The sequence below is a fragment of the Tinamus guttatus genome, unplaced genomic scaffold (genome assembly GCF_059628265.1).
Source record: "Tinamus guttatus ecotype Peru unplaced genomic scaffold, ASM5962826v1 Tinamus_guttatus_pri_ptg000004l, whole genome shotgun sequence".
NCBI classification, from domain to species: Eukaryota; Metazoa; Chordata; class Aves; order Tinamiformes; family Tinamidae; genus Tinamus; species Tinamus guttatus.
Window position 1 is genome coordinate 12,311,450 of NW_028288538.1, and position 23,688 is coordinate 12,335,137.

Sequence of the window (23,688 nt, forward strand, 5' to 3'; positions counted from 1 at the left end):
TTGAGCTGCAAATAAAACAGGCTTTCCTTTTGACATGATTCCTTCTATGTAACACAATAGAAAAATATATTCATAATTACCTTTCAATTTTCTTGTAAAATCCATCTCCATAAGCATGAATAGGAACATACATCACAGCGCATTAGTACAGAAATGTTTCTTCAGCTATTATGGCTTAGAAGAAACAAGAGTAGCAGGTTAAAATGTATTTTTGTCAAAAGCTCTAAAATTTTCAAGTTGATGCAAAGAGATTGTTCTAAGCAAGAATTTATCTTGATCATGTACTGTATAGTTAAACGCACCTAATAAAAACAGTTCTTGATTCACCTAATTGATTCTAGTAATTACAATTAGCACGAAGCACACATTAGCATGTGCCAAACACCAATCACCACTGCTCAAGGCACTCCAGAGGGTTATCTGTATCGGCAGTGTGCTGATGGGCATCTCTTTGCAGAATTAAAAGACAAAGAACCAAACACTGTGCTGTCCAAATGGAACTGCTACCATGACAATACCCGCTGTTAACGGACAATGCTGGTTCCTTGAGCTGTGAGACCTCTATGACCACAAAAGTTTTTAAAGCATTAAGTAGCAACAGTGCTAAGGAAATCTGTAGCCCCTTGTACTAAGAACAGAGCTGGCCCAAATGAGCAGAAGCTGATGCAGAACAGCAACATTTGTGCTGAAGGAAAATAGACTTTCCAAAGCCAATGGAAGATCACTATAGCAAAACAAAATTGATTGCTGACAAAGACTGTGGCAAAGGAGAAAGTACAGTCCAGTTTTGATTCTCTGCTTTATTTACTGTTTGCAAGGTTCTTATAGTGCTAGCTAGATTTGAAATTTAGTTTTTACTTTCTTGATGCTTTTATCTTCTATTTAACCATAAACATCAAGTGGAGAATTTATCTCAGTTGAAGATATGTTCTGCTTTCAGTTATGCTACGCAAGTACAGTAAGTCAGTGATATTATTCCAGACATCCAGCACATTAAATGTAACAATGAAGCCAGACAATACAACAGCCAGACTGTTTAGCTTCCACAATTCATACACAAGCTACTACAATCAAAATAATGCCTTAAGCAGGAAAACACCTTACAGGAATAAGGAAAACTGGTTTTGGGACATACCAGACATGTAACACAGTGACTTTTCTGCAAAAGAAAACATTTTCTGCATGGCACTTACAATTCAGAAGAATAGCATTAAATATTTTTATTTTCCTTGAATGGCATTTCAATTGAATGGCATACTCCTTCGCTGAATGAAAACTGAAATACTGCCTCTCAGAACGGCCCTCAAAACAACATTTCTAAAGACTCCACTGCCACACCCTGCACCTAGTGGTTCATAGGAAAAGCAGAAAAAGAGTATTTCACACTTCACAGCCTAAGATCCAGATCCAGAAGATCACACCCTCAAGGTCCCTTGACTTCATTAGCTCTCTGACTGGGGTAATGCAGACCATGTGCTTACCACTCTCACAGTGCCACTCCTTGTCAAACCATCACAAGCTCCTCAGAACACCAAGTGACATTTCTGAGTCTAATAAACCACAAATATTTTCCAAATACAATGAAAAAAAATAAGCACGTATAACTGCTTTTCCTAATAAGCATAAATAAAAATTGAATGCGCTGCATCATCCCAGAAGAGGGCTCTGACAGGCTTCTTCCACTGCATTATGGCAGTCACATTTCTATAGGTGAGAGTGCTGGCAGTGTTCGTAAAAAAACAAAGTCTCCGTCTTGGATGTGATCACATTTATAATCAATTTCCCATGCTGTCCAGTGCACACACTCCTGTTTATTTTAGTTGCTTCAAAATATTCCATGTTTAATTAAAAATATACATTTTTCCTTTAAACTTAAGCAAACATTAATTTTGTATTTGTTTTTATTTAGTGTTAAAAAGTCATTGGTAATAAAAATTAAAAGCAAGGAGAGAGAAAAAGTTACATTTAATTATTTAAATGAATTCTATGCAAAAGGATATTCAAAATGACACAAAAAATTATAGTAAATCAGTGTTGTAAGATTTGGGATCAATGCATAACTTAGTGAAAAACATTTAAAATAAGGACTTGATATCTGCTGTGTTAAAAATATCTAAATTAATAAAATAAATGTAATATCTACTAGTGCTGGAATTGTGCATTGAAGTCAATAAATCAGCAGAAAGAAGCTGATTATGCAGAAGGCATTTCTTCTGAAAATTGAGTGTTAAAGGTATACAGTAATAAATACGGCAATCTGTTTCATGTCCATTTCATGTATTTCTTATTTCTTGGCTGTTCCTGTGCATCTTCTAACTCTTTCGGCCAAGCAGGATTTTCTAACACACCTTGCAGGAGCACACTTTAGATATCCAAGGATGTGGCTTCAGGTCATCTGGAAAAGAAATATATTCATCTTAATAACTCTACAGTTTGAGACCACAGGCAAGAGTTTCTTAATAATGACCCTGACAATCTTTTCATAAAATAATAAAATTAGAGAAAGAAATTAATACTTGCAAGACCAATATTATGTTGTTAAAAATATCACAGATATACCTGCAGAAAATTGTTTGTATCATAACAGATATAATATGAAATGCAATATAGAACTCAAAGGAATGGATGGCCTTTTCCAAAGCACTGCTGAATGGCTTTCCTCCTCTTTGTTTTTTTTTTTAAAAGGAAAACTTCTCAATGGATCAGGTTTCTGTTTGACATTAACAGATTATTTACACAAATATCATTTTCAAATTATATATGTATCCCATTAGCAGAATTAATCCTACAATAACTATAAACAGAATAGGAAGTTACACTAATAGGGCATTGTAACTCATTTGTTGTTTCACAGAAAAGCACTCCCAAGAAAGCAAGTTCTATTTTTATGATTTTTTTCCTATTTGTTGAATGGTAAGAAATAGGACCTAAATTTAAAAAATTACTTGTATTAGACAATCTACAGAACACTGCTGAAATAGATACAATACTCACTGTTCACGAGTAGATGAACACAGAGAAAAGAAAGAAGTGCACACTATTCTTTCCTAACATAATGGATATCTGCTTCTCAGTTTATCCAGCTATCCATTTTCTGTCTATGTATGCATGTCATGGGCACAGAGATATACATTTTCCTGACGTCCACTTCTAGCTTACAGTCCAATTTACTCTGATAGGACGGGTTACAGTACTAGTAATCCTGAAAGCTGACGACACACCACCACCTCTACTGCAGATAAATTCTTATGGACTTAATTTCTGGAATAATTCCTGGCTCCTGTAACTTTTGAACACTGCTGATGAGCAGTAGGAGCTACCAGGAGCTGTGATCAGTGGGCTGCCCTTCTCTTGCATACACCTCCTTCTTCATGTATCATCATCAACTATCTCCAGCACTCCATTCCTGGACCTTTTGTGCTGCAGCAGCTTTTACTCATCTTGTTACTGCTATCTCAGTTTCTATGGTGACAAAAACATTGAAAAAGAAAACCAGACTTTAGGGTGCTGCATAGTTGGAAATCTACTATGATTAATTTTTGCCACTGCAGACATATAAGCGACATGGCACTAACTTAAGCAATATACTCTCCAGTGGAAGCAACTTGAAGCTGATAACGTAGTACTTGTAAGAGAAAGTGCAAGTTCCCTGGTTACAAGACAGTCACAATTTTAGTGCTGTGTATTTAGGCACCTTGTGACTATTGAGAATCTGTTCTTTTTCATAACTCTTCTCATTCTCATGGCCATACCACCACTACCATTTGCATGGTTTTCACTCAAAAGATAGAAAATGGCTCTATAATTTCAACCTGCAGTTCTCAAGTCAATCTTCCACTAGGGAAGCTCATTTTCCTTTTGATATCAATGGGAGTAACAGTCTTTTGGCTGGTCTACTGTAACATCTCTCCTGGGATAAGAGAGGCAGGGGGCATCCACGCCTACACCGTTCCACTCGTCTTCAGCTCAGATCTTTCTTTTTCGAGGAGCCATTCTGCAGAAGCTTCCTTCATGGGACTGCATCATGTATGGAAGCTAAGACAACCCAGGCTGCAGTGAGCCTTGCCTTGCTGCATTCCTCTCAGATTTTGGTAGAGGAAATTCCGAGCATCTTAACTCTCCTTAAAACCCATCTTAAACAACTCCCTTCAAACAGGATAATCTACCCTCTAAAGGTACCTATTTTTCACCATTGTTTATGAACGGAAACTCAGGTGATAGCTCAGACCTTAGAATCTCAGACATCCATGTTCACTTAGTTCTGGACTCTTTCTCAGTTTGTCTGAAAATGGAAAATGACAAACAAATGGAAAAGACTGACAAAGTAGAAAACGTGTCTGGAAACGTTATTTTTATTGAAGAGGCACTCTAAGGAATGGCAAATTCTTTATGGGGGGTTCATATGTTTAAAAGTCAAGTTCTACCAAAGCTATTGTAATTCTTACCTGATTATTATGTTCAATGCCAGAGCAGAAATAAGTTTGAAAAGCTTTGGCTTTGCATGTCAAACAAGTAGTCCTCAGCATGTGGCGAAAATGGCAGTGATAAACCTACTATTAGGCAACTAGGATAGAAGCCCAGCATCTCCTCTGTGTGTGGGCTAAAATAGACACGAGCCACTATCACAGATAATGGCAGCTTGTAGGAACATGAAGGGAGCAACTAAAATCCATTTCACTTAAGACAAGAAACTGCAGTCTGATATTTACCTTTGTCCATCACATGTGGAAAGTGTTTGCTGTGAATTATCCAAGAGAAAAGTGCAGGTTTAGGGGTTTCATTACCTGAGTAGTTCAGATCTTACTTTGAACACAACAAATCACAGACTGGTGTCTTGTGTAGTCAAATGGATTCTTCCTATTCATGTGAGCTTATGCCTTTTTCTATTATTATCTGAGGCCTACATCCAGAGCAGTGAGAACTAGGGCAGTATGAAAATGAAGATGACTTTAGATAATTTTAGAAAATTAAAATCTCTTTGAAAGTATCTCTCAATCTAACCTCAAGGTTAGAGACCACCGACATCACTGTTATAAAAGACAATGCATAGTTATGTCTGTTAAAAGCTGCGCTATACATCTGAAACCTTACTGATTCTGTTAGGATTTGCAATAATCCACCCTTTCTAGGACTAGTTGGAATTCCTTGCAGATGCACTATCATTCCTTCACCTTTTCCTCATTAAAAGAGACAGTAAAGTCAATATATTTCTTTACATCACTTCTCTGGAAAATGCATATATGACAATATACTGAACATGAAGTGCAAGACACTCTGCAAAATATACACACAGGCAACTTTTTAATGAAAACTTATAAATGAAGTTTGCAAGTTTGCTCAGACTTTGAATATGTGTGACAGAGGTTCTTAGGTTGCAGGTTTCACCAAATCACATGCTGACTTCCTAGATGCTCTCAAATTCCAAAACATGAAGCCAAAGCACCTGAGAAATACTAGAATAAATCTGTCATAAATGCTTTATTCTTGTTTAAATATTTGCTACTAAAAGTGTTAAGTTTCAAGTAAATGCATTCTATTACCAAATCTCTCCTTTCAAACAAGGGCTCTGTCAGAAGTGTCTTAATTTCTTATCACAGAGTTTCATCCACACAAGGAGCAATAAATAATTCATGTTCCCAGCTCTTTGTTGTGTGTCCCTGAACTGCACAGGGCTGGAAGGCTGACAGCTGTGTCAGGACAAGCACCAAAGATCTGACATGACAAGTGACTAACAAGTTTCTTTCAGTCTATAGTGAAAGAAGACAATGGCATAAAGTGCAAAAACGAAATCCCGAAACAAAATGAAACTGTTTCTTTCTCTTTACCTAAGTGTTTGCTATGAGCTTATTTCCGACCCATAACCTCTGGTCATTTTCTAGTACTGCCCAACCCCCTTTACTCCTCACATTCGCCTGGCCATTTACGCCTGTCCACGGATCAATATGAGCAATTCTTGGAGAAATACGATGTCTCCATGACAACCAAGCCACAAATTCTCAGTGGAAAGCAGTGAGACCAGTAGTGAAATCTCCTGAGGTTTTCAGACCTATAAGACAAGATGTCTTAAAATGCAGGAATGGACAGAAACAAAAGCCAGAGTAATTCATTGTTTATTACTAGTTTAATGATGTCAGATGGACTGAATGGGACTCAGTTTTTAAGTTTAGATGCTTTATCAACATGTATTTTTGCTAGTCATTATTCATCTCGTGACAGTTTTTTATGCTTTCTGTTACTTCTCACATGTATGCACAATGCAGAACTGGACATCTCAAATTCCTATCCAAACGCATACGCTTTGCCACACAGACACTTCAACACACAAAATAATTTGAATTAAGGTTAAAACTAAAGTTATCTTTAAGTAACATTAATTCTCATCTGAAGTCTTTAGTGCCACTTTATTTAAAGTGGTTTCTCACTTCAAAATAGACCAGTACTGAGACTAGCTACATTTTTTCTGCAGTCATTCTAAAAGGGGCTACTGACAAAGACACTATGTACCGCAAATAGTTTGATGTAGCTGAAGTAAGGAATTAAACTTGTTTCGTTCCCAAGTAGGGGGATTACTTATTTCTTTTTAAATCTCAGGCCGCCTTTTGCAGTGCAGTAGTAAGGCCGAGCCAAAACGGCTTTAATACAGTAGGGTATTAAAGGGAATACAGACTTACAATTCATTGGTTTCAATTATTCTCTAGTATACTATTGTTCATTTCTGCAGAAAAGATGAAAAGGGAATGTACTTCCAATCAGGTATATGACAGCAGTTGAACTCCCAAGGAATCTTGGAGAAGTGGAGTGCACTGAAATATAATCCCCCAGACATGGGTCCTATCTGGGTTCTGAGATGACTTAGGGGACCTGACATGGATTTCAGACTGCACCCTTTGACTGAAAATTAAATCTCAGCAGTGTTCCTTGGGGAAGGATCAGGGGACTGTTGGCAGCTGCCCCCTGTCAGCACAGGCTGCAAGATTTGGAAATCTCTTAACTAAGCTGACAGGCCACAGAGACGATGAATCAAAAATATGATACACGGATCAGCACACAAAGATGCAAGAGGGTACACAGAAACCAGATAAAGCATGGAAGGAAAATATCAAATGAAAAAAGATGTTTAACTCTTTCACTAATGACTACTATGTACAGGCTATATATATGGTGTATATGGGTCATGCCTATAGCTCACTTAAAAAAACCGAGTATTTAGTCACACAGGATGTTTTTAATCAGCTATGACTGGATACACTTTATATTTAATTGCTGCCCTCTGGGATTCATTTAATAAATTTCTTAGATATTCCATAGCTAGAAAGATAATGAAACTACATAAAGATAAATTTTACAGTCACCAAAAAGAATGCACTTTATGGATGTTCCTGTATTTAGCTGAATCAATGTTAAAAGCCATTAAAATGAAATAAAGATTGTGAGCTGATTTAAAGAAAAGAATCAAGCTATTTAACACTACCAATTTGCTTTTCTCCAGAGATGCTCTGTTTGAATGTCCATTGCTACACTCAACTGCAGTATATACAGCCCTTCCAATTTTTCATAATCTCACGCTACCTTCAAAGGGTCAGACACTGTACATATATTAACTAAGCAGTGTGGTCCAAAACTAATTATAATGAACTAGTAGTGTCAGCTTTCTTTTTGGTCATAAAGCCTTTATCCTTTCTAAGACCTGAATTCTTGATGAAAGAGGAAAGGATAACAGCTCCACACTGTGACCCCTGGAGGTGACCATTAATTTGACATTGCAGCTGCTAAAAAGGAAACAGCATTACAATGTGCTTTTCTTACTGGCCCAAAAGCCGTGTCAGATTTACCACTGGATACTTGGTGATTGTCTTTAAATGGCTCTCACCTGGACTCTCAGACTCCTCCAAGACACATCTGTCAGGCGTATCCTCCGCATCTTGGAAGTTTGCTGAGTTTGAGCTTGTGTCCTGCTTCGGCACCCGAACTATAGCAATAAAAGAAAAAATAGCGGGAGAGAGAACTGTAATATATTCAGAAATGAACACTCCTTGCTTTTCTGCAGATCTTTCAATGTTGACAACAATTTTTAGGCACAAATAATAAACTGAAATAAAACAGAAACTCAAAGTACTCATATGAAATCATACCATAGCTGAAAAAACTATAGACGTTGCTATGGAAGAGTTGACGTGGTAATTTGCATGTGGCAAGTTGACATGGAAGAATAACACACAATAAATAAGAAATGTTCTTGTTCATATACACCATCATGGTTTAAAAAATAAAATGTCTCTGAAGATCTATGTTTTTCTGTAATTTCTAAAACTTTCAAATAATTTTCAAGTATAACAGTTGAAGACCAGGAGTCCCACTTCCCAAAGAAAAATCGGAAAATACAAGCTGTGTGCTGCAGTTTCAAAGAAAAGGTTTTTTTTGGTGCCAAATGTTTTAGAACATTTTTTCTAAAACAGTTCTCCCCATTAAATACCCAGCTCTGCTGTGCTGGGTGATAGATTGAGGCTTTACTGCGGTATGAATGTGAAAGTCAGGACATCTCTCAAGTAGAGCAATAGGAAAATTTCCAACAGAGAATACTGTGATAAAAGGCAGAAAAAAAAATGCAGCCACATCTCTGCAAAGAAATAAAAAAATAACCACAGTTGTCTGCTTTAAAAAAAAATAGCAGTAACAAAAATTCAGGATGGCCCTTTTGATCTGAATGGACCTGAAGCTCCTGACTCGGGGATCAGCATTGAGGTGGGGGTTTACGCAGTAGTTTGCCACAGCGGTTATGTTGCTCCAACACTCAGTAACCATTTTTTCAAACTGTTATTAAGCTTTCTTGGGCCAACTGATAAGAGACTACATAACTTCAGTTTTATTGTGGTAAGGCGTTTTCAGGGGCAGAATCTGTTCAGTCTTGCACAGCACCAGGCCCAGGAGACGCATTCACAGAGCCACGCAGCAGTTTCAGTCAGGAGATGACAGACGCGTGACTTAGCAGAAGTTGGCACTGTCTTTGCTCCTGGATTTGCTCAAGATGAAGCTGTTCAAGTCCCTGCCCAGAGCACATCAGCAGGAGCCGTATGGTTTGAACTGACCAGCTTGTTTTTCAAGAAAGCAGGCTCAGAAGTGTTCCCAGGGAAGGCACCAGATGCGGCTAAGAGGTAACTAAGCCACATCAGTGTCACGGCAGCTGCCTCTCAGCTGAGGTGTGTGCCACGACACGAATGAGCTTTCACAAAACAGCGTATCTAAAAGCTTAGCAGGATAGTGGTTTGGAGTAAGACCCAGAGCAAACATGCAAAAGAGACGTACTGGTGGGTTTTGTTTGGACACAGATGTAACACCTGGATAGACAGCACTAAGTCAAACATGATGCCCAGATGTAAGGAACACACAGCTATGACTCAGACAATCATTGGAGGGAGCGTGTGGAAGAGAAGATGAAGAGCTCGGTTTTAGTTTCTTACTTTGAGATGCTGACAAATACCAGAGAAAACATCAGACAGGTTGAGATCTGATACTGAATAGACAACAGCTAAGAGGTAGATCCTTCTCATACAGATGAGGTATGTCAGAAGGCGGTGTGAAGTGAGCAAGAAAGACCTAGACAGAAACCAGCAACGTCCCTGGGCAAAGCAGGAGGATCTACCAATAGCAAGTTCAAGTGAAGACGAAAGAGATAAGAGAGACTCCAGAGAGGATGGACTCATACATGCCCAAATAAGGTAAGAGAGTGAGGAAAAAAATAAAAACGAGCAGAGATGAGGTTGGCTGACAAATGATGGAAGAAGATGATGAAACACTGGTGTGAATAGTTGGGTAGAAAGGAGTCATCCAGAACAGTTTAAGGGAGCACAAAGCACAGATGGAAAGAGCATTCCTGAACCCTAGACAAGCAGTGTGCTGGAGAACGACATTCAGGAGAAGAGACTAAAGGATGGGGGAAAGTGGATGCTTCAGAAAACCAGGAAGCAAGATGGGATGCAACTTCCCTTTGGGAAGTGAAGGCACGTGTAGCTTAGCCTCATCAGCTACTCAGAAGTACACAAGTCTCCCTAGACACAAGCCTGGCAAATACACTTCACAATACCCTACTTTACAAAGTTATATAATGAGTGTGCATGGGGAGAAGAGAGAGACCTAGGCAGGGGCCTTCAAATCTATTTTCCTTTTTAGACATCACATGTTACATGCTCAATTTGGAGAAGAAGGCTCCTTAAAAATATCATGAAAGACAGGAGAACAAAGGGAATTGAAAAGTTAAAAATAAGAGAGGAACACTCTGGCCCAAATAAAGAGTGAAAGTAAAAAAAGGCATTATATAATGATGGAGAAAGGACCAGGATTTAATAATCTTAGTGCTGACACCTACTTTACTAAATTAAAGTATCCCTTATGGAATAGGGTTTTATGCTCAAATGTCAATAGCGGAAATATTCTTGTGAATAGTTTAAAACTAGTACACTGACAGAATTTAAGAACTTATCTAAACATAAACCAGGTGATCTTTATTCATTTAAGGCTACTCTGTCCTTCTTATTTTTAAAATTACTTTGGCTTCCATTGGAAAGCTAATTTGGGTAGCCTAAGTGATGTAAATGTCTGCAGTATAAATGAGCCCCAAATCCACCAAGTCCAATAAAAATACAAAACAATAATTTCTTACATTGTAACACCAATGATACTTTCTACTCAGTAAACCATAATTTAAATTACTACATGGATAGTACCAATTGCCCTTATAAAAACAAAAGCCAAGCAAAAGCACTTTTATGGAGGCAAATGACCTTGAACTTTGCATATGAAAAATGACATAAATCTTCCCAGCACAGATTCAATCTTAAGAATTCTAGGGATTTTTTTTTCCTGGTTCATCTCAATAAAGTGTTGATAGCTGTTTGTTGAAGTTGATAGCCATTCTCTTATACTACAGAACTCAACCAGAAAAAGACAGTCACACAACTGGTCATGCAATAGATACAGAACTTCGCAAAAGGATGTCACAAAATCAGACTATTCAATGAAATGTTTATGTGCACTGTTTCCAATTATTTCCACAAAATAAAAGCAAACTATTTCCAAAAAGAGGCCACAGGCTATACAAAACATCAGCTCCGGTTTGAAAAAACTTTTAAAGGAAAAGCTGTCCTGTGTGAATATCCTTACTAACACTTATTTCTACATAATCTGCTTCAACTCTGAAATGTTGCTTCACTCTGGTCAGAAATACCACATGCTAAAGTCTAAGCACCTCTGGTCTGAATATCAATTTTAATACAGCAGACTTACTGGACAAAAAGATTGCATAACAAGTGAATAAACCGAATACATATATTTTAGTAGGTTGCATTATTATTTTGACTAGTAACTTAAAGGCAGTGTACCTTCAGAGAAAGCTAAATGGTATTTGCTATTCAGTATGTGGCAGTTCAGAACAATCTGATGGGAAAACATGGGCAGACGTGTCTGCCACTTTTAGCATCTACTAGGTTAACAGTCACTTATTATACTGCACATAAGAAACTAAAAGGCTAGATGGAGAGCAGGGAAAGAAATAGTTTGAACATTATTAAAAAATAATAATTAAAAAAAATCACAGAACATCTGTACTTGTTGGGATTGAACATTGTCCAGTGCAGTGTCCTGCCTCTAACAGTGGTTACCAGCAGCTACTTCGGAAGAGGGTAAGAATAGAAGGATGACGCGTAACTACTGCACCACCCGGCAATGCGGCACCAGCACCTGCCAGGTTCCAGCCGGAAGCTCGGAATTCTAGGGACAGATGTCGTTTCCATTTACATTTACTAACTTACAGTACATCTCTCCTCCAGAAGCTTCAGCAGCCTTCTCTTAAACATGTATAAGATTGTCACATCTTTAACGTCCTATGGTGGGAATCTCTATATTAACATGAACACAGGCACACAGTCGCCTTGGGCCTGTTTGCATGTGTCCATGTAAGCTTTATTTGAAACTCCCTTGTATGAGGTCTTGTATGAGAAGAGGCACATATAGGACACCTGCACAACTCCCTGTGCTGCTCTGGTTTAACAGTCCGTTGCTGTACGCTCCTGTCTCTTTCCCAAGCTAAGGATCACTACGCCACTTTGGGTTTTTTCCCACCTATTTTGAAGTAAACCTAAAAGGAGATGATAATTGCACTATTATGAGTAACACAAAAAACATTCATGAAATGACAGGTGAAATACTAGCAGCACTTGCCATAATCACCTAGAAACAGGAAAAGCAGGCAATGGGGTAACCCTGGAATGCCGGCGTGGAGCACCCATCCTTTCCCAGCGCAGCAGAGCAGTGTCAGCTGCACAGTGAGTCAGAAAGCCCAGACAAAAAAACTCCCGGACGGGAGCACCAGGATCCTGTGGGAGCTCTTGCAGGTGCTGCCCCAGCAGGATCCCCGTGGTCCCAACTCGGCTGGGGACCCGGGCTCTCCTCCGAGGTTCCCCTGCCTTCTGCTCCCCAGCTTGTCTTTGTGCACAAGATTAATCCTACCTCAGTGCAGACCTTTGCTCTTGTCCTTATTGAATTGAACCCTATTTTTCTTGTCCAGACTATTTCTCGGGCCATATAAACCGCTAATTCATCTCACTGACAAAAGACATCAGTTTTTGGTCATTTCATAATTTTTAGTGTCACTTAAAATAAATGGTGCTTTTGTATATAGTTGCTATTTAATTGAGAATATCTAGTTGTTATTTTCTGATTACAGCTGTGATTAAATATCACACTGGCCCAGCTTTCAGTATGTTTTGATTTACAAGAGGGATAAAAAAGTAAACACATTAGCAGCCTAAGCTAAATGCAGCAGAATTTTGAAGTATGAAGTATCACTGAAATAACCTAGTATAGAACAAGTCAAACCAGAAGCTAACGTAATTCAATCTAACACATCAAATACAGAGGTAGGCCCTAATACTAGTAGTTACACTGCATATCTCAGTCTGACACTGGCAGGGAAATGGAGATTTTTCTCGTATTAAATTGTAGGGTTCCACCAAAGCATACTAAATAAATGCATCAGCCTCTCCCAAAAATCTCAGTAAAAATGCAAGGCAGTAGAAACACCCACTTGTATCTCAAACTGAAAGTTTTTCTAAATATTTCCTAAGTCTTCTAAAATGCTGTCATCTTTTGATTATGAGACAAAATAATGAAAATTCAGTTTTGTCTATAGGATATGATGCAGAGGCTACCTGCCTGTCACCAGCAGTCTTAGAAGCTTAACAGCAGGACCAAAACCGAACACAGTTAATTTAAAAATTCTTAATATAAGACTGCAGTGTTATGTGGTTACCATTGCTTTGTCTAATACACTTAAAAATGCATAAATATTAAACCACGTATCTGGCACAGCCCTGTCCACTTGGTGAAGACTCATTTATTGTCAAGGACACAGCAAAAACACATGACTTACTCCTGTACTCTGTTAAGTCAAAAGCAAATGAAGTCCATTCCAAACACTAAGTGAATTGCAACTATTTTTTTTCTAGTAAAAGTCTTAAATTTTCTTTAAAAGCTTAATCCCCCCTGCCCCACTCCTTTCCATACATACGAGAACAACATTACTCCAGAAAGGAAAACTGAAAATTTCAATGATTCTTTTCCCAATATACCTTGAAGTTTTATTCACCCAGAGGGACTTCCCTTTTTCTCTCAACTAAAATAGAATGGCACGTAACAAATTACGCTCTCAAAGGACATCCCATTTTTGTTTCATTAGTGCAATGAAACATTCACTCAATTTTAAAGCAGTTGTCTTGATCTTAGTTGTGATTTATACCAGAATCTGTCTATATACTCTGTGTACTCTATATAATAAAACACCTAACTAGCTAGATTTGTCTCAGTAGGTTCTGCTGTTCTGGTACAAGAAATAAAATATATTCCCATAAAAACTCTGCACAGCGTTTATTGCAAAGCTCTCAAGCATATGCTTTCCCAGTACTTATGAGGATTAAATGGAAAACGCAACTCCAAAATGCCTTTAAATAACTTTTTTACCATTACACATTGCCTTTTTTCGCTCTATCTTTTCTAGGTAGATGGCCTCTCCTAGCCTATATATTTTCATAAAAATATGTATCAAAATTCCCACTAGCTTCTACACATTAGATAATGTTGTGGTACCTCTGTACCTATGACTACTTATCAATGTATCGATAATTCTGTAAAAAAAATGAAAAAACTCACACTGATTTTAAAAATCACATTATTATCAGATTTTTCAAAAAGACAGATTTATACGGGATTCAATTTTAACCTGAGAATTTAGAGATAATTTGCATTTAGAACATTTCTTCCGAAGAACCCTAAATGTAGCTTGCATCAAAATACTTTTAAAAAATGAAACAAAATGAGAGTAACAGCACTGTTTTGACATGGATATATTCCTGTGTGTAACGTGAATGCCAGAGTTTGCATATGCTTCTTTTCTCTTAATCACAGCACTCCCAAGAGCTTAATCCATGGGGAAAAAATACAGAGACTCTTTATTAACCTCTCCTGGCCAGATTATTGTTATTATTTTGCATTATGGCCTTAGAGATGTATTACTGATAGGGAGGTAAAGGCAACTGCAGCACAGCATGAATCTGCTGAATGGCTGCTGTATGAGAGTGGAAGTAGTTATTTCCAAGATCTTTCTGCAATGCTCCCTACTGTTAAAATGTTATCTGACTTTAAAAGATGTTCAGGCCAATTGTTAGCAATAAGTAAGTGCAGGCAGTACAGTGCTGTATACCAAGTCTCACTAGCTGGTCAAACAGGCATTATTCCAAGAAACTGATGTTGTATAGGACTGTTTCCTGGTGCCTGAGACCTCCAATTGGCAAAAGACAGTGGACTTTTCAGTCAGCAAGCTAGTTACCCATGGATGTGGCTCAAGGCTGACACACAGATTGACTGGTTCACACTAATTTACTTCACACAGATTCCATTTATCTCCTAGAAGATCCCCTGGCAGCAGCTTATAATGGCATATCCTAGGATGCCTGCCTGCATGAGTTTTTAAAGCGGCAGAGCTTGATGAATCTAAGTCCAGAAAACAGTTCACAGATTGAGGACTAGGTGCAATCAAAAAACATCAAGTAGCACAGCTGGGACTTGCTAGCTTGCTTGACTGGTTTGAGCAGCTGAGCATTAACTACGCTTGCTTTCCTGCTGGCAGCCCTGTGTCACTAGGACAAATCGGAGCACTACCCCACAGAAAAGAAAAGAGGAGGGGAAAAGAGAGAAGAGAAAACAAAGCAGCAAAATGAAGAAAAAAAGAGAAAGGAAAAAAGAGAAAAGGAAAAGAAAAGAAAAAAAGGAAGAGAAAAGAGGAAAGAGAAAAGGAGGGAAAAGTAGCATGACATTGCAGAGATTACTATATGCTGGTGCAGGAAAAACGCATTAGAACATTTGATCTTTAACAACTCCAGGATTATCCAACCAGGTAACAGAAGTAGGTTCTGAAGTTAAAATCCAAACCATTTCTTTTGGTCATGCAAACAGTTTCCAAGAAGAAAATAAAGCTGAAACTAATGGTATTTTTTTTTTATTGACAACAAAGCTATATTGGATCTGATAATACATGCATAATGAATAAAAACACCTTTACACTGGGTTTTACTTTATAATCAGATGAGATACAGGTCAGTGGAGGCCTTACCCTCCACGTAGAACAACAGGCACACACTTATAAGCAATATTTTTAAAAGGATTGAATATATAAATTTGCATTATAACTGTTCAAAATCAGAGGCACATAGACTATTCTTCAAAGACTTTATCAGAAAGGAAGCAAAAATTAATAATATTAAACAATAACATTTGACAGCAAATGTATTGTCAGAAATCCAAAGCACATTTAATACTTAGGAGGTTAAAGACTCAGCTGTAGTGCTAGTTGATGAAAAAGTAGGATTAAGGCTTTAGTATGAGTCTTGACATGATCATGTTGTCTGCCTGCTGTCTTAAGCTTGGAAAAACAGCTGGGATCATCTTCTTATAAGCTTCACCTCAAAGATGTTTAAGCAGTTCCCAATCCAATTAAACAGAGGTAAATATAAGGAAGGACCCTACTGAGCTCAATCATCTTGTTTTTTAATGAAAAACAGCATAATTGCAGGTTACACAACTCCTTAATCTCACTTTAAACCTAACAGACTGCTGTTTTATAGAGCACATGGCAGGCCTAGTTACCCTAAGCATTCTGTATTGGTGTGCTCATTTTTGGTCATTATCCTTTATTATGTTACTTGTAATCCTAAAAGCCTATGATCATGTCGAGATATTTGGCAAGGATTGTAACTGAATATACATGGATTTCTCTCTTAAAAGTAACACAGTAACTGAACAGTACTATATGACTAGTAGACAGTTCTATCGCAAAACTGCGGCACAGCTTCTACGCTGTGAAGTCCACTGGCTTCCTCTCCAGTTCCTACCTGTTAAACAAATTGCCTTTTCGCACATTTGAGGTCTGGTTTTAGGGACCTGTGTTAGTCCTATCATTAACATGACAGCACTACAGAAATAACACCGCTTCAAAGAGGGACTGCTTAGTAAAATTCTCTTTATAAAACTATTAGGAGAGATGGATTTTTTTTTTGTAGTGCTTAAGTACTATTACTTAAGGGCATACAGGATTAGGCCACTTGTTTTCCATACAGTCAAAAGGGTTTTGAGACATATACATGTGGTCATATAATGGCAGATAAGGAACATTTGACTAGGCATGTATTTTATCAATGAGTACACTTAATAACATAAGAGCAAAAAATCCATATATGTAATCCTTCTGCTTTGCTCTACAGATATGCACCCGGACATCCTCCAAGGATGCTAAAGCAAAATCTCATCAGGGACTACTTCAAATACAGGCTCCTCATACCCATAAAAGCAAGAAGGAAATTTGAATGACTAGGAGTGAACTGTTTGCAGTAGCTCTGTTACATTATGCATGATTCTTGACTACACAGCATTTAATTAATGATTTTCAATTATATACTAAACTTTGTAGTGAGCTGATGTTTTGGGTAGCAAAATACCACCTGACAAATTTATATAATTTTGTATTGGTTCCCAAACTCCTTTGAAGAAGCTTGTCCCTTTCCTGTACAGTTGGAAATCTATTTTAGATATATGGACAATGATTCTGGGCTCTGTTACAAAAGTATAAATCTAGATTAACGGAGGTACCCTGCTGAGGGAAATGAGAACAAAATCTAGCCTTTACTATTCTGTGAATTAATAAACATTATTTGTTAGTATATACAAGCATCAGAAAGATATATTGTGGAACTAGTGGATGATAAATAATCGGTTCATTTCAGTTATGACAGAACAGACCCAGAGTCTGGGAAAAAAGACTCCTTCCCCTTTTAAGTGCTACAGGAAATATATCCAGAAATCAAATGTAGCAGTCCCGCAAATGAGAGGCCAAGCAAGTAGCTGTTAACTACTACTTACTAGATAAAACATGATTCCTCTATAATTTTGCATTTTAATTCCCTTTGACTTTGCTCAATTTCACTATTCAGACCATCAACAAAATGTATCTGGAAGTAGACAGTCAGCACTACCCACTTCAAGATCAGTAATGGATAGATAACAAAGATATTAGAAGAACTTCCAAAGAAGAAAGCACCTAAGGAGGCCACTGCCAACTATCTCCATAGTTCAGAGCCCGAGTAAAATCATGCAAGTAAGGAACTTCAAAAACAAACCAACCAACCAACCTCACAAATGTGTTCTCTGCTTCTAAAAATGCATGACTGCTGAAACATATTGCAAGCAAGTATGCTCTTACTGGGATCAAACACCTTAGTGAGGCAACAAGCCAAGGTGCAACACAGCCTTGAGTTAGTTAAACAAAGATTAAATGAGAGTAGGACAGAATGAATCCAGATGAAGAAATGGCAGCTAGTTGGTCAGTGCTTAAATGAGAGTAGGACAGAATGAATCCAGATGAAGAAATGGCAGCTAGTTGGTCAGTGCTTTATTACAGTGGTAAAATCTTACTGTCAGCTTTTTGCCACAGATGTTTGTAAGATGCTGGAGAACTGTATGCTGTTATGAGATATCCTACACAGAGCCACAAGGACCCCACATTATATATTCATAGTTGTCACTGAGACATATTCAAATTCATATATTCATGTTGTCACTGAGACAATAGCAACACGGTCAAGCGAAAATGGGAGACAAAATGCTTTCAGACTGAGTCCTCCTGCAGCAACTTTGGATATATTCCGGGCACTCTTCTCTTACTGTTTGATTTGTTCCTGCTCCTACATGCTTTCGGCTACCATTTTGTCTGCACAACCAAAGGTAGATCTAGGGACAGGCATACCCCTCTATGTATGGAAGGATAAAAACAAATTCAGTGTTTCAAGAAAGAAAGAAAATAAAACTGTCAGCTCAGGAGATCACTAAAGGTTGCACTCCAGCCTGTAAGATGAGCACAGCAAAAATACCAAAGATGTTCCTGCACAAAAGGAGGTACAAACATGCAGCAGGACCTTCACTGCAGATTCAAAGCTACAATGCAGTGGCACCAGCATCATTAAGAGAAAACACATCATTCTTGTAAAATGAATCTCAATGCTCACTCCCTGCTCTGGAGGCTGAGTTCATCTGTGTTAAGTAGGGGTACTTTTAAAAAAGCCATCAGAGCTGCTCTTGCTTAACTGCAACTGGCCAAAGTGACTGAGATGAAGCAAGTAGTGCAAAAAGTCTTATGGATATGTTAAAAAAAAAAAGGAAAAGAAAAGAAAAGAAAAAAAATAGAAATCCCTAGTGGAAGATGACTTTACATAATAATGCGCAAAAGAGCAGAAGGCAAATAGAGTTTGACTAGAACACAACTGGTACACTGGAATTTAACTAATCTTTGCCAAAGTATAGTGTAATCCAGACCCAAATGACTCCTCTAAAACACAGCTGCAGCCTTCTTAGTTCAACAATTTGAGATTGTATACACAGATGGAAAAACAACTATACAGTTGATTTTAATGGCTAGTTAAATGTCTGAAGTCCACTGAGTCTCATAGGCACATCAGTCTGTGCATATCCCTTACTACAGCCAAATGACACGTAGAGTTAGACTTCTAACGGATACTGTTCTCACAGCCCTATGCTTTTCGCCAACAGGGCACAGTCACGCGAGCCCCTCTAAATTTTTTGACTCCATGCCTTCCTTTTCAAACTGATGTCTGCTCTTGGATGGCAAGAGTTCTTGTGAAATTATTTGAAAAAGTTACAAGGCGTGTTGGCTGTTGGACTGCAGAAGTATGCAAAGAAATTTGCTGCTTTTCTAAGACTTTTAATAAAGAAATCTGCTAGTTCATTTGGACCCACACTTGCTAAAAGGTTAAACAGATTAAAAGAATTCTATAAAACTGAAGATCCCAAAACTGAGATCACAGCAAGATTACTGCATTGTATTATTATAAAACAAGTTATCTGTATCCGACACTTTTAGTTCCATTTACAGCTGCCACCGTCAAACTCCATTCCAAGAACATCACTCAGTTATTCAGAGCTAAAGGAAAGTGAAAATGTGTTCTGGGAGAACCAATCACTTGTTTTGTTTTAGTCCGTGAAGACAGCTATTGAGTGCAAATGAATGGTCAAGGGTTACTTTCCTCATTGTATTTTTTTTAAATATATATTTAGAAATTCTTTAAATTCAATATTGCCTACTAAAATGCATATGTTTTGTCTGCCTTCTTTGGGACTGCAAACTCTTTTGGATATATATTTGTTTTCTTTGCTTTACTTTCCCTCAAAGCTACTTGTTCACGTGAAATAGATGCATAATGCTGAACCGAAGTCAAGTAAGACACAGTGAAACAACAATGTAGGAACACTTAATTTTTCTACTTTAAATATTTTGATGATATTTCAGTGTCTAATACTAGATGCAGGAAGACAAAGTGATATTTACATATAACCTAGAGATTTGCACCCTAAGCAACACTAGAAACAATGAGGGATCCATGTGAAAAGATGCCAACTGCTGAGTAATTAAACATTCAACTCATTCACATACTATCTGGCACTAACAACTACAATTACTGGAAGATACAAAACCTGTATTCACAAAATGAAAGCAGAGTTTTAAAATTTCCTCTTCCGAGGCGTAATACTTCCAATATTCTAGGAATATCAGCTTTTCTGCTTCCCTAAGTTTCCTTAACAAGAACAAAGCAAAGAGGAACTTGGTAGTTTTTGGAATGCCTACTTGTTTTTCCTAAGATACTATTTGTTTTTTCTTCTTAGTGAAGGAAAGGTCTTGGATATTTCAACATCACACTATTACTTATAAATAAGACATAGCTTTTTTCTTTAACCTTTTTTGGACTGTTTTTATACAATTTTTCTCACATCATGTTCACAGTATTTCTATATGATTGCTTTTGACTTCGAATTAGTTGTATTCGTTTCTTTCGTTTTCAGTAATGAACCACCATCCTTAACATTTCTCCCATCTAAATTTAAGAACCTTAGGATCTTCAAAATCCTTTTATGATCCTCTGAAACACATTCTTGACCTCTCTTGAACACATGCCTCCTACAAAGTACCTTTCATGGATGTGTAACATTCATAATATATAGATGGAGCAATGACAAATGCCTTTTTTCACTTTGTAAAGTACAATGGTGTAAGTGCTAGGATGTTCTCCAAGTGTTAAGATAGAACGTGTTTCTCATACTCTGTCACACAGTGTGAATATTTATTGTACCACAGTTATAATAGAGTTCAGGTAATAACAAAGGCTGCATTAGGGCCTAGGCTTAATTCACATGTGATGGTGCACTGTGACTTCTCTAAGCAGTTCACAAAGGATGATAACAATTCTCAGTGAAAACTGACTATAGAAATTGCTTACTTTTGATAGTGGTATTTAGCTAAGAATCAATCATGATGCAGGTTTCTCTAGTTTTGTGTAAGATATGGATATTTCTTACAGACTTGGGCAGGACAAGGTAGTATCCGAATATGTCAGCTGGCAATTAATTAATACACAACTTCTTTAACCTTCAATTAAAAAAAAACAAAACACAAATTCTTAATGTGCCTCAAAGACAGCTATAAAGACTGTTCTTAACACTAATGAACTGGTCAAAATGTCTAGCACACCAGGATAGCACCTTCTTTGAAGAAATCTAGCCTCAGCACCTAGAAGGAAACACCTCAATCCAACCAAATGTTACACCTTGGTACCCTAACAGTACATCATTATTTCGATGCACTACTGGAAACACTGAAAGAGAATAATTGATAAAAATGCTGAACACTGACTTGTGATGGAGCTACATTTTCAAAAAACAACTAATTACAGTGTATTAGGAATCTTAACTAAAATGTGCACAACTTCAGAATGCATGTCTTCTGGTTGTTGCATACTGTTAATTGCTCAAAGCAATTTTCTTATTCAGTTTATGTATATATGATTGGTCATATTTCAAATACATATATATCCTGATACTTAAAGAACATCTATTTTAAAGCAATATTTAACAGACCATAAATTTTCTACAATATTACTAGAGTAATTCTGTTTCTATAAAAGCTGTATATTCACAGTACATTGTTGAAGTATATATTGCATTAATATTTCACTGTGCTTATAAACGTTAATATAGGCTATTTGTTTATTACTATGTCAAGGTTATTCATCATATGCAGTGTCAGAAAGCACACGCTGACATCTCATATTGTCTGCTTCAAGGGCAAGAGCAACGTGACCTTTGACTCCTTCTTTTAAAAAGGATGAAATCATTCTAGAGGAGTAATGCTGGACTGCACAGCTCCCTTTAAGAATCAATCTGCCATCTATGGTTTCCAATTTTCTATAGTACAGCTTGTTAGGATCCAATGGCTAATTTTCCTGCAAAAGGTTTAATGTTTTAAAGTACTAAAATCTTTTTCTTACTGAGATGCTATTTATACTTCCCATTTATATACCACAGGATGAAATTTTAAAATAATCAGTTCTTCATTATTATGAAAAAAGATATTGGCAGGATCTTTCCTGATTCTGTTTGGAGAGGGAAATGATGCAGAGTGCTGACTGGAGATTTCCTAGATCTAAATTGCATCTGTAATCAGAGAATACCTAAAAATATTTAGGACTCTCAATGTTTTTTCTTTCTAAATTCTACTAAAGTCTCCAAGAACTCCTCTTGTTCTTTTATCGAAGTTTCTTTCTTTATAGCTCTTCTACTTATCCTGTATTGCATGGATATATATGCTTGCAGCTGAAATGGGAGATATAGTTACTACTGTAAATAGACTATAGTTATTGAAAAGGAATCTATCCAGAAGGATGGGAGTAGTAAAAAAGAGAAATTTCCTGGGAGCCATGGTACGCTGCCTTTAGCTGCCTCAGTTCCACAGCACTGGAAAGCATCCCCAGAGCTGGAGCCCGATATTGAGGGGATATTGCACGCGTTGCTTCAGCAGGGTAACAAGGTACACACGGGGTTTGGAAGCACACGTCCATTTGTCCAGGCAACTCTAACTTTGTCAACCACTAAGTAGGGACATTTTTGGGGAGAGAGGGTTGAGAGGCATGTGAACCGGTAATTATACTATCTGTGTGAGATCCTGATTTCGCTACAAAATTTGGCCAAGGAGAACGCAGCGTTCCTTGCCCTGGCTGATAAAAGGTCAGAAAGCAATTTTGAATAATAAATGAGACCTGCTGACCCCGCGACCTGCGCCTGGCAGGGTCAGCGGCCGCCCTCTCCCCAGCTGCTGATGGCAGATATACACACGCAGACAGCTCAACTAATGAGCTTCCTCGAGAGGGGCTGTGCATCCAGTGACATTTAAACGCTACACAGTATATAAAACAAACTTCCAAATAATCTGTGCCATAAAAAAATCAAATTGATATTTACAGCGAGGTGTAACATGACATACCTTGTAATCCTCAGTACAGTGATTATTTTACCGGTTTCCCTAGATGGCCTTCAGTCACAAAACAACCTAACATTTCGTTTAAAGACTTTTACCTTTACATTTACCTGGTTGCCAATTTGTAGGTATACTTTGCAGAGATATACTTTGATAGTGCTGTTTGAACACATTATTTAATCCATGTCAACAAAAATTACTTTTAAGATGCATTCATTTGATTTAAATTCAAGCAAATGTATTCCTCTTTCAGGGGGTGAAAGACAAGCCTAGAGGGCCTAAAGGCCATGAACAATTTTCTCCCAATCACTTTATAAAGGGCCTTGCTCAGAAAGAGCTGCAAAGCACCTGGCCGGGGAATAACAGGGCACAGTCAAAGCCAAGGGGCGCTCTCGGTCCCCATCAGCTTGCACCACACCAAGGCCTTGGCGCCCCATGCCCCTCTTCACCACGCGTGTCCTGAGCTCTCCCTGCACGCTCGGCACCGAGGCCCAGCTCCACAGCCTGCCATCGCACTGCTCAGGTGTACTGCTGCTTGCACCAACTGGGAGCAAACACCCGTACGCGTTTGATGCTCTGTGCATGTCAGCAATTTCATGAGAAACTTCAACAACTCTTCATGGAGGCTTCTTGATACACCTCACTCTGAAAGGAAAAATAACTGCTTAGGCTCTCCATATGTCAAAATACCAGACAGTGAATAGAACAGGCAACTTGAATGTCTCAAGTACTTGAATTATGCACAAGATTACAGCTCTAAAAGAGACTTT

At 37.9% G+C, this 23,688-nt stretch overlaps 1 protein-coding gene across 1 annotated transcript in view; it reads right to left on the bottom strand.

The window, feature by feature from the left end:
• Window positions 1–2,263: 2,263 nt before the first annotated feature.
• The window catches only part of WDR72 (WD repeat domain 72), an 85,402-nt gene continuing 63,977 nt past the window's right edge, over window positions 2,264–23,688 (bottom strand). The window contains exons 18-19 of the mRNA XM_010219296.2: window positions 7,871–7,969; window positions 2,264–2,395 (exon numbers count right to left, since the gene is read on the bottom strand). Of these exons, the coding sequence (XP_010217598.2) occupies window positions 2,340–2,395; window positions 7,871–7,969 (155 nt within the window). The 3' untranslated portion in view covers window positions 2,264–2,339. The remainder of the gene's footprint in view (window positions 2,396–7,870; window positions 7,970–23,688) is intronic.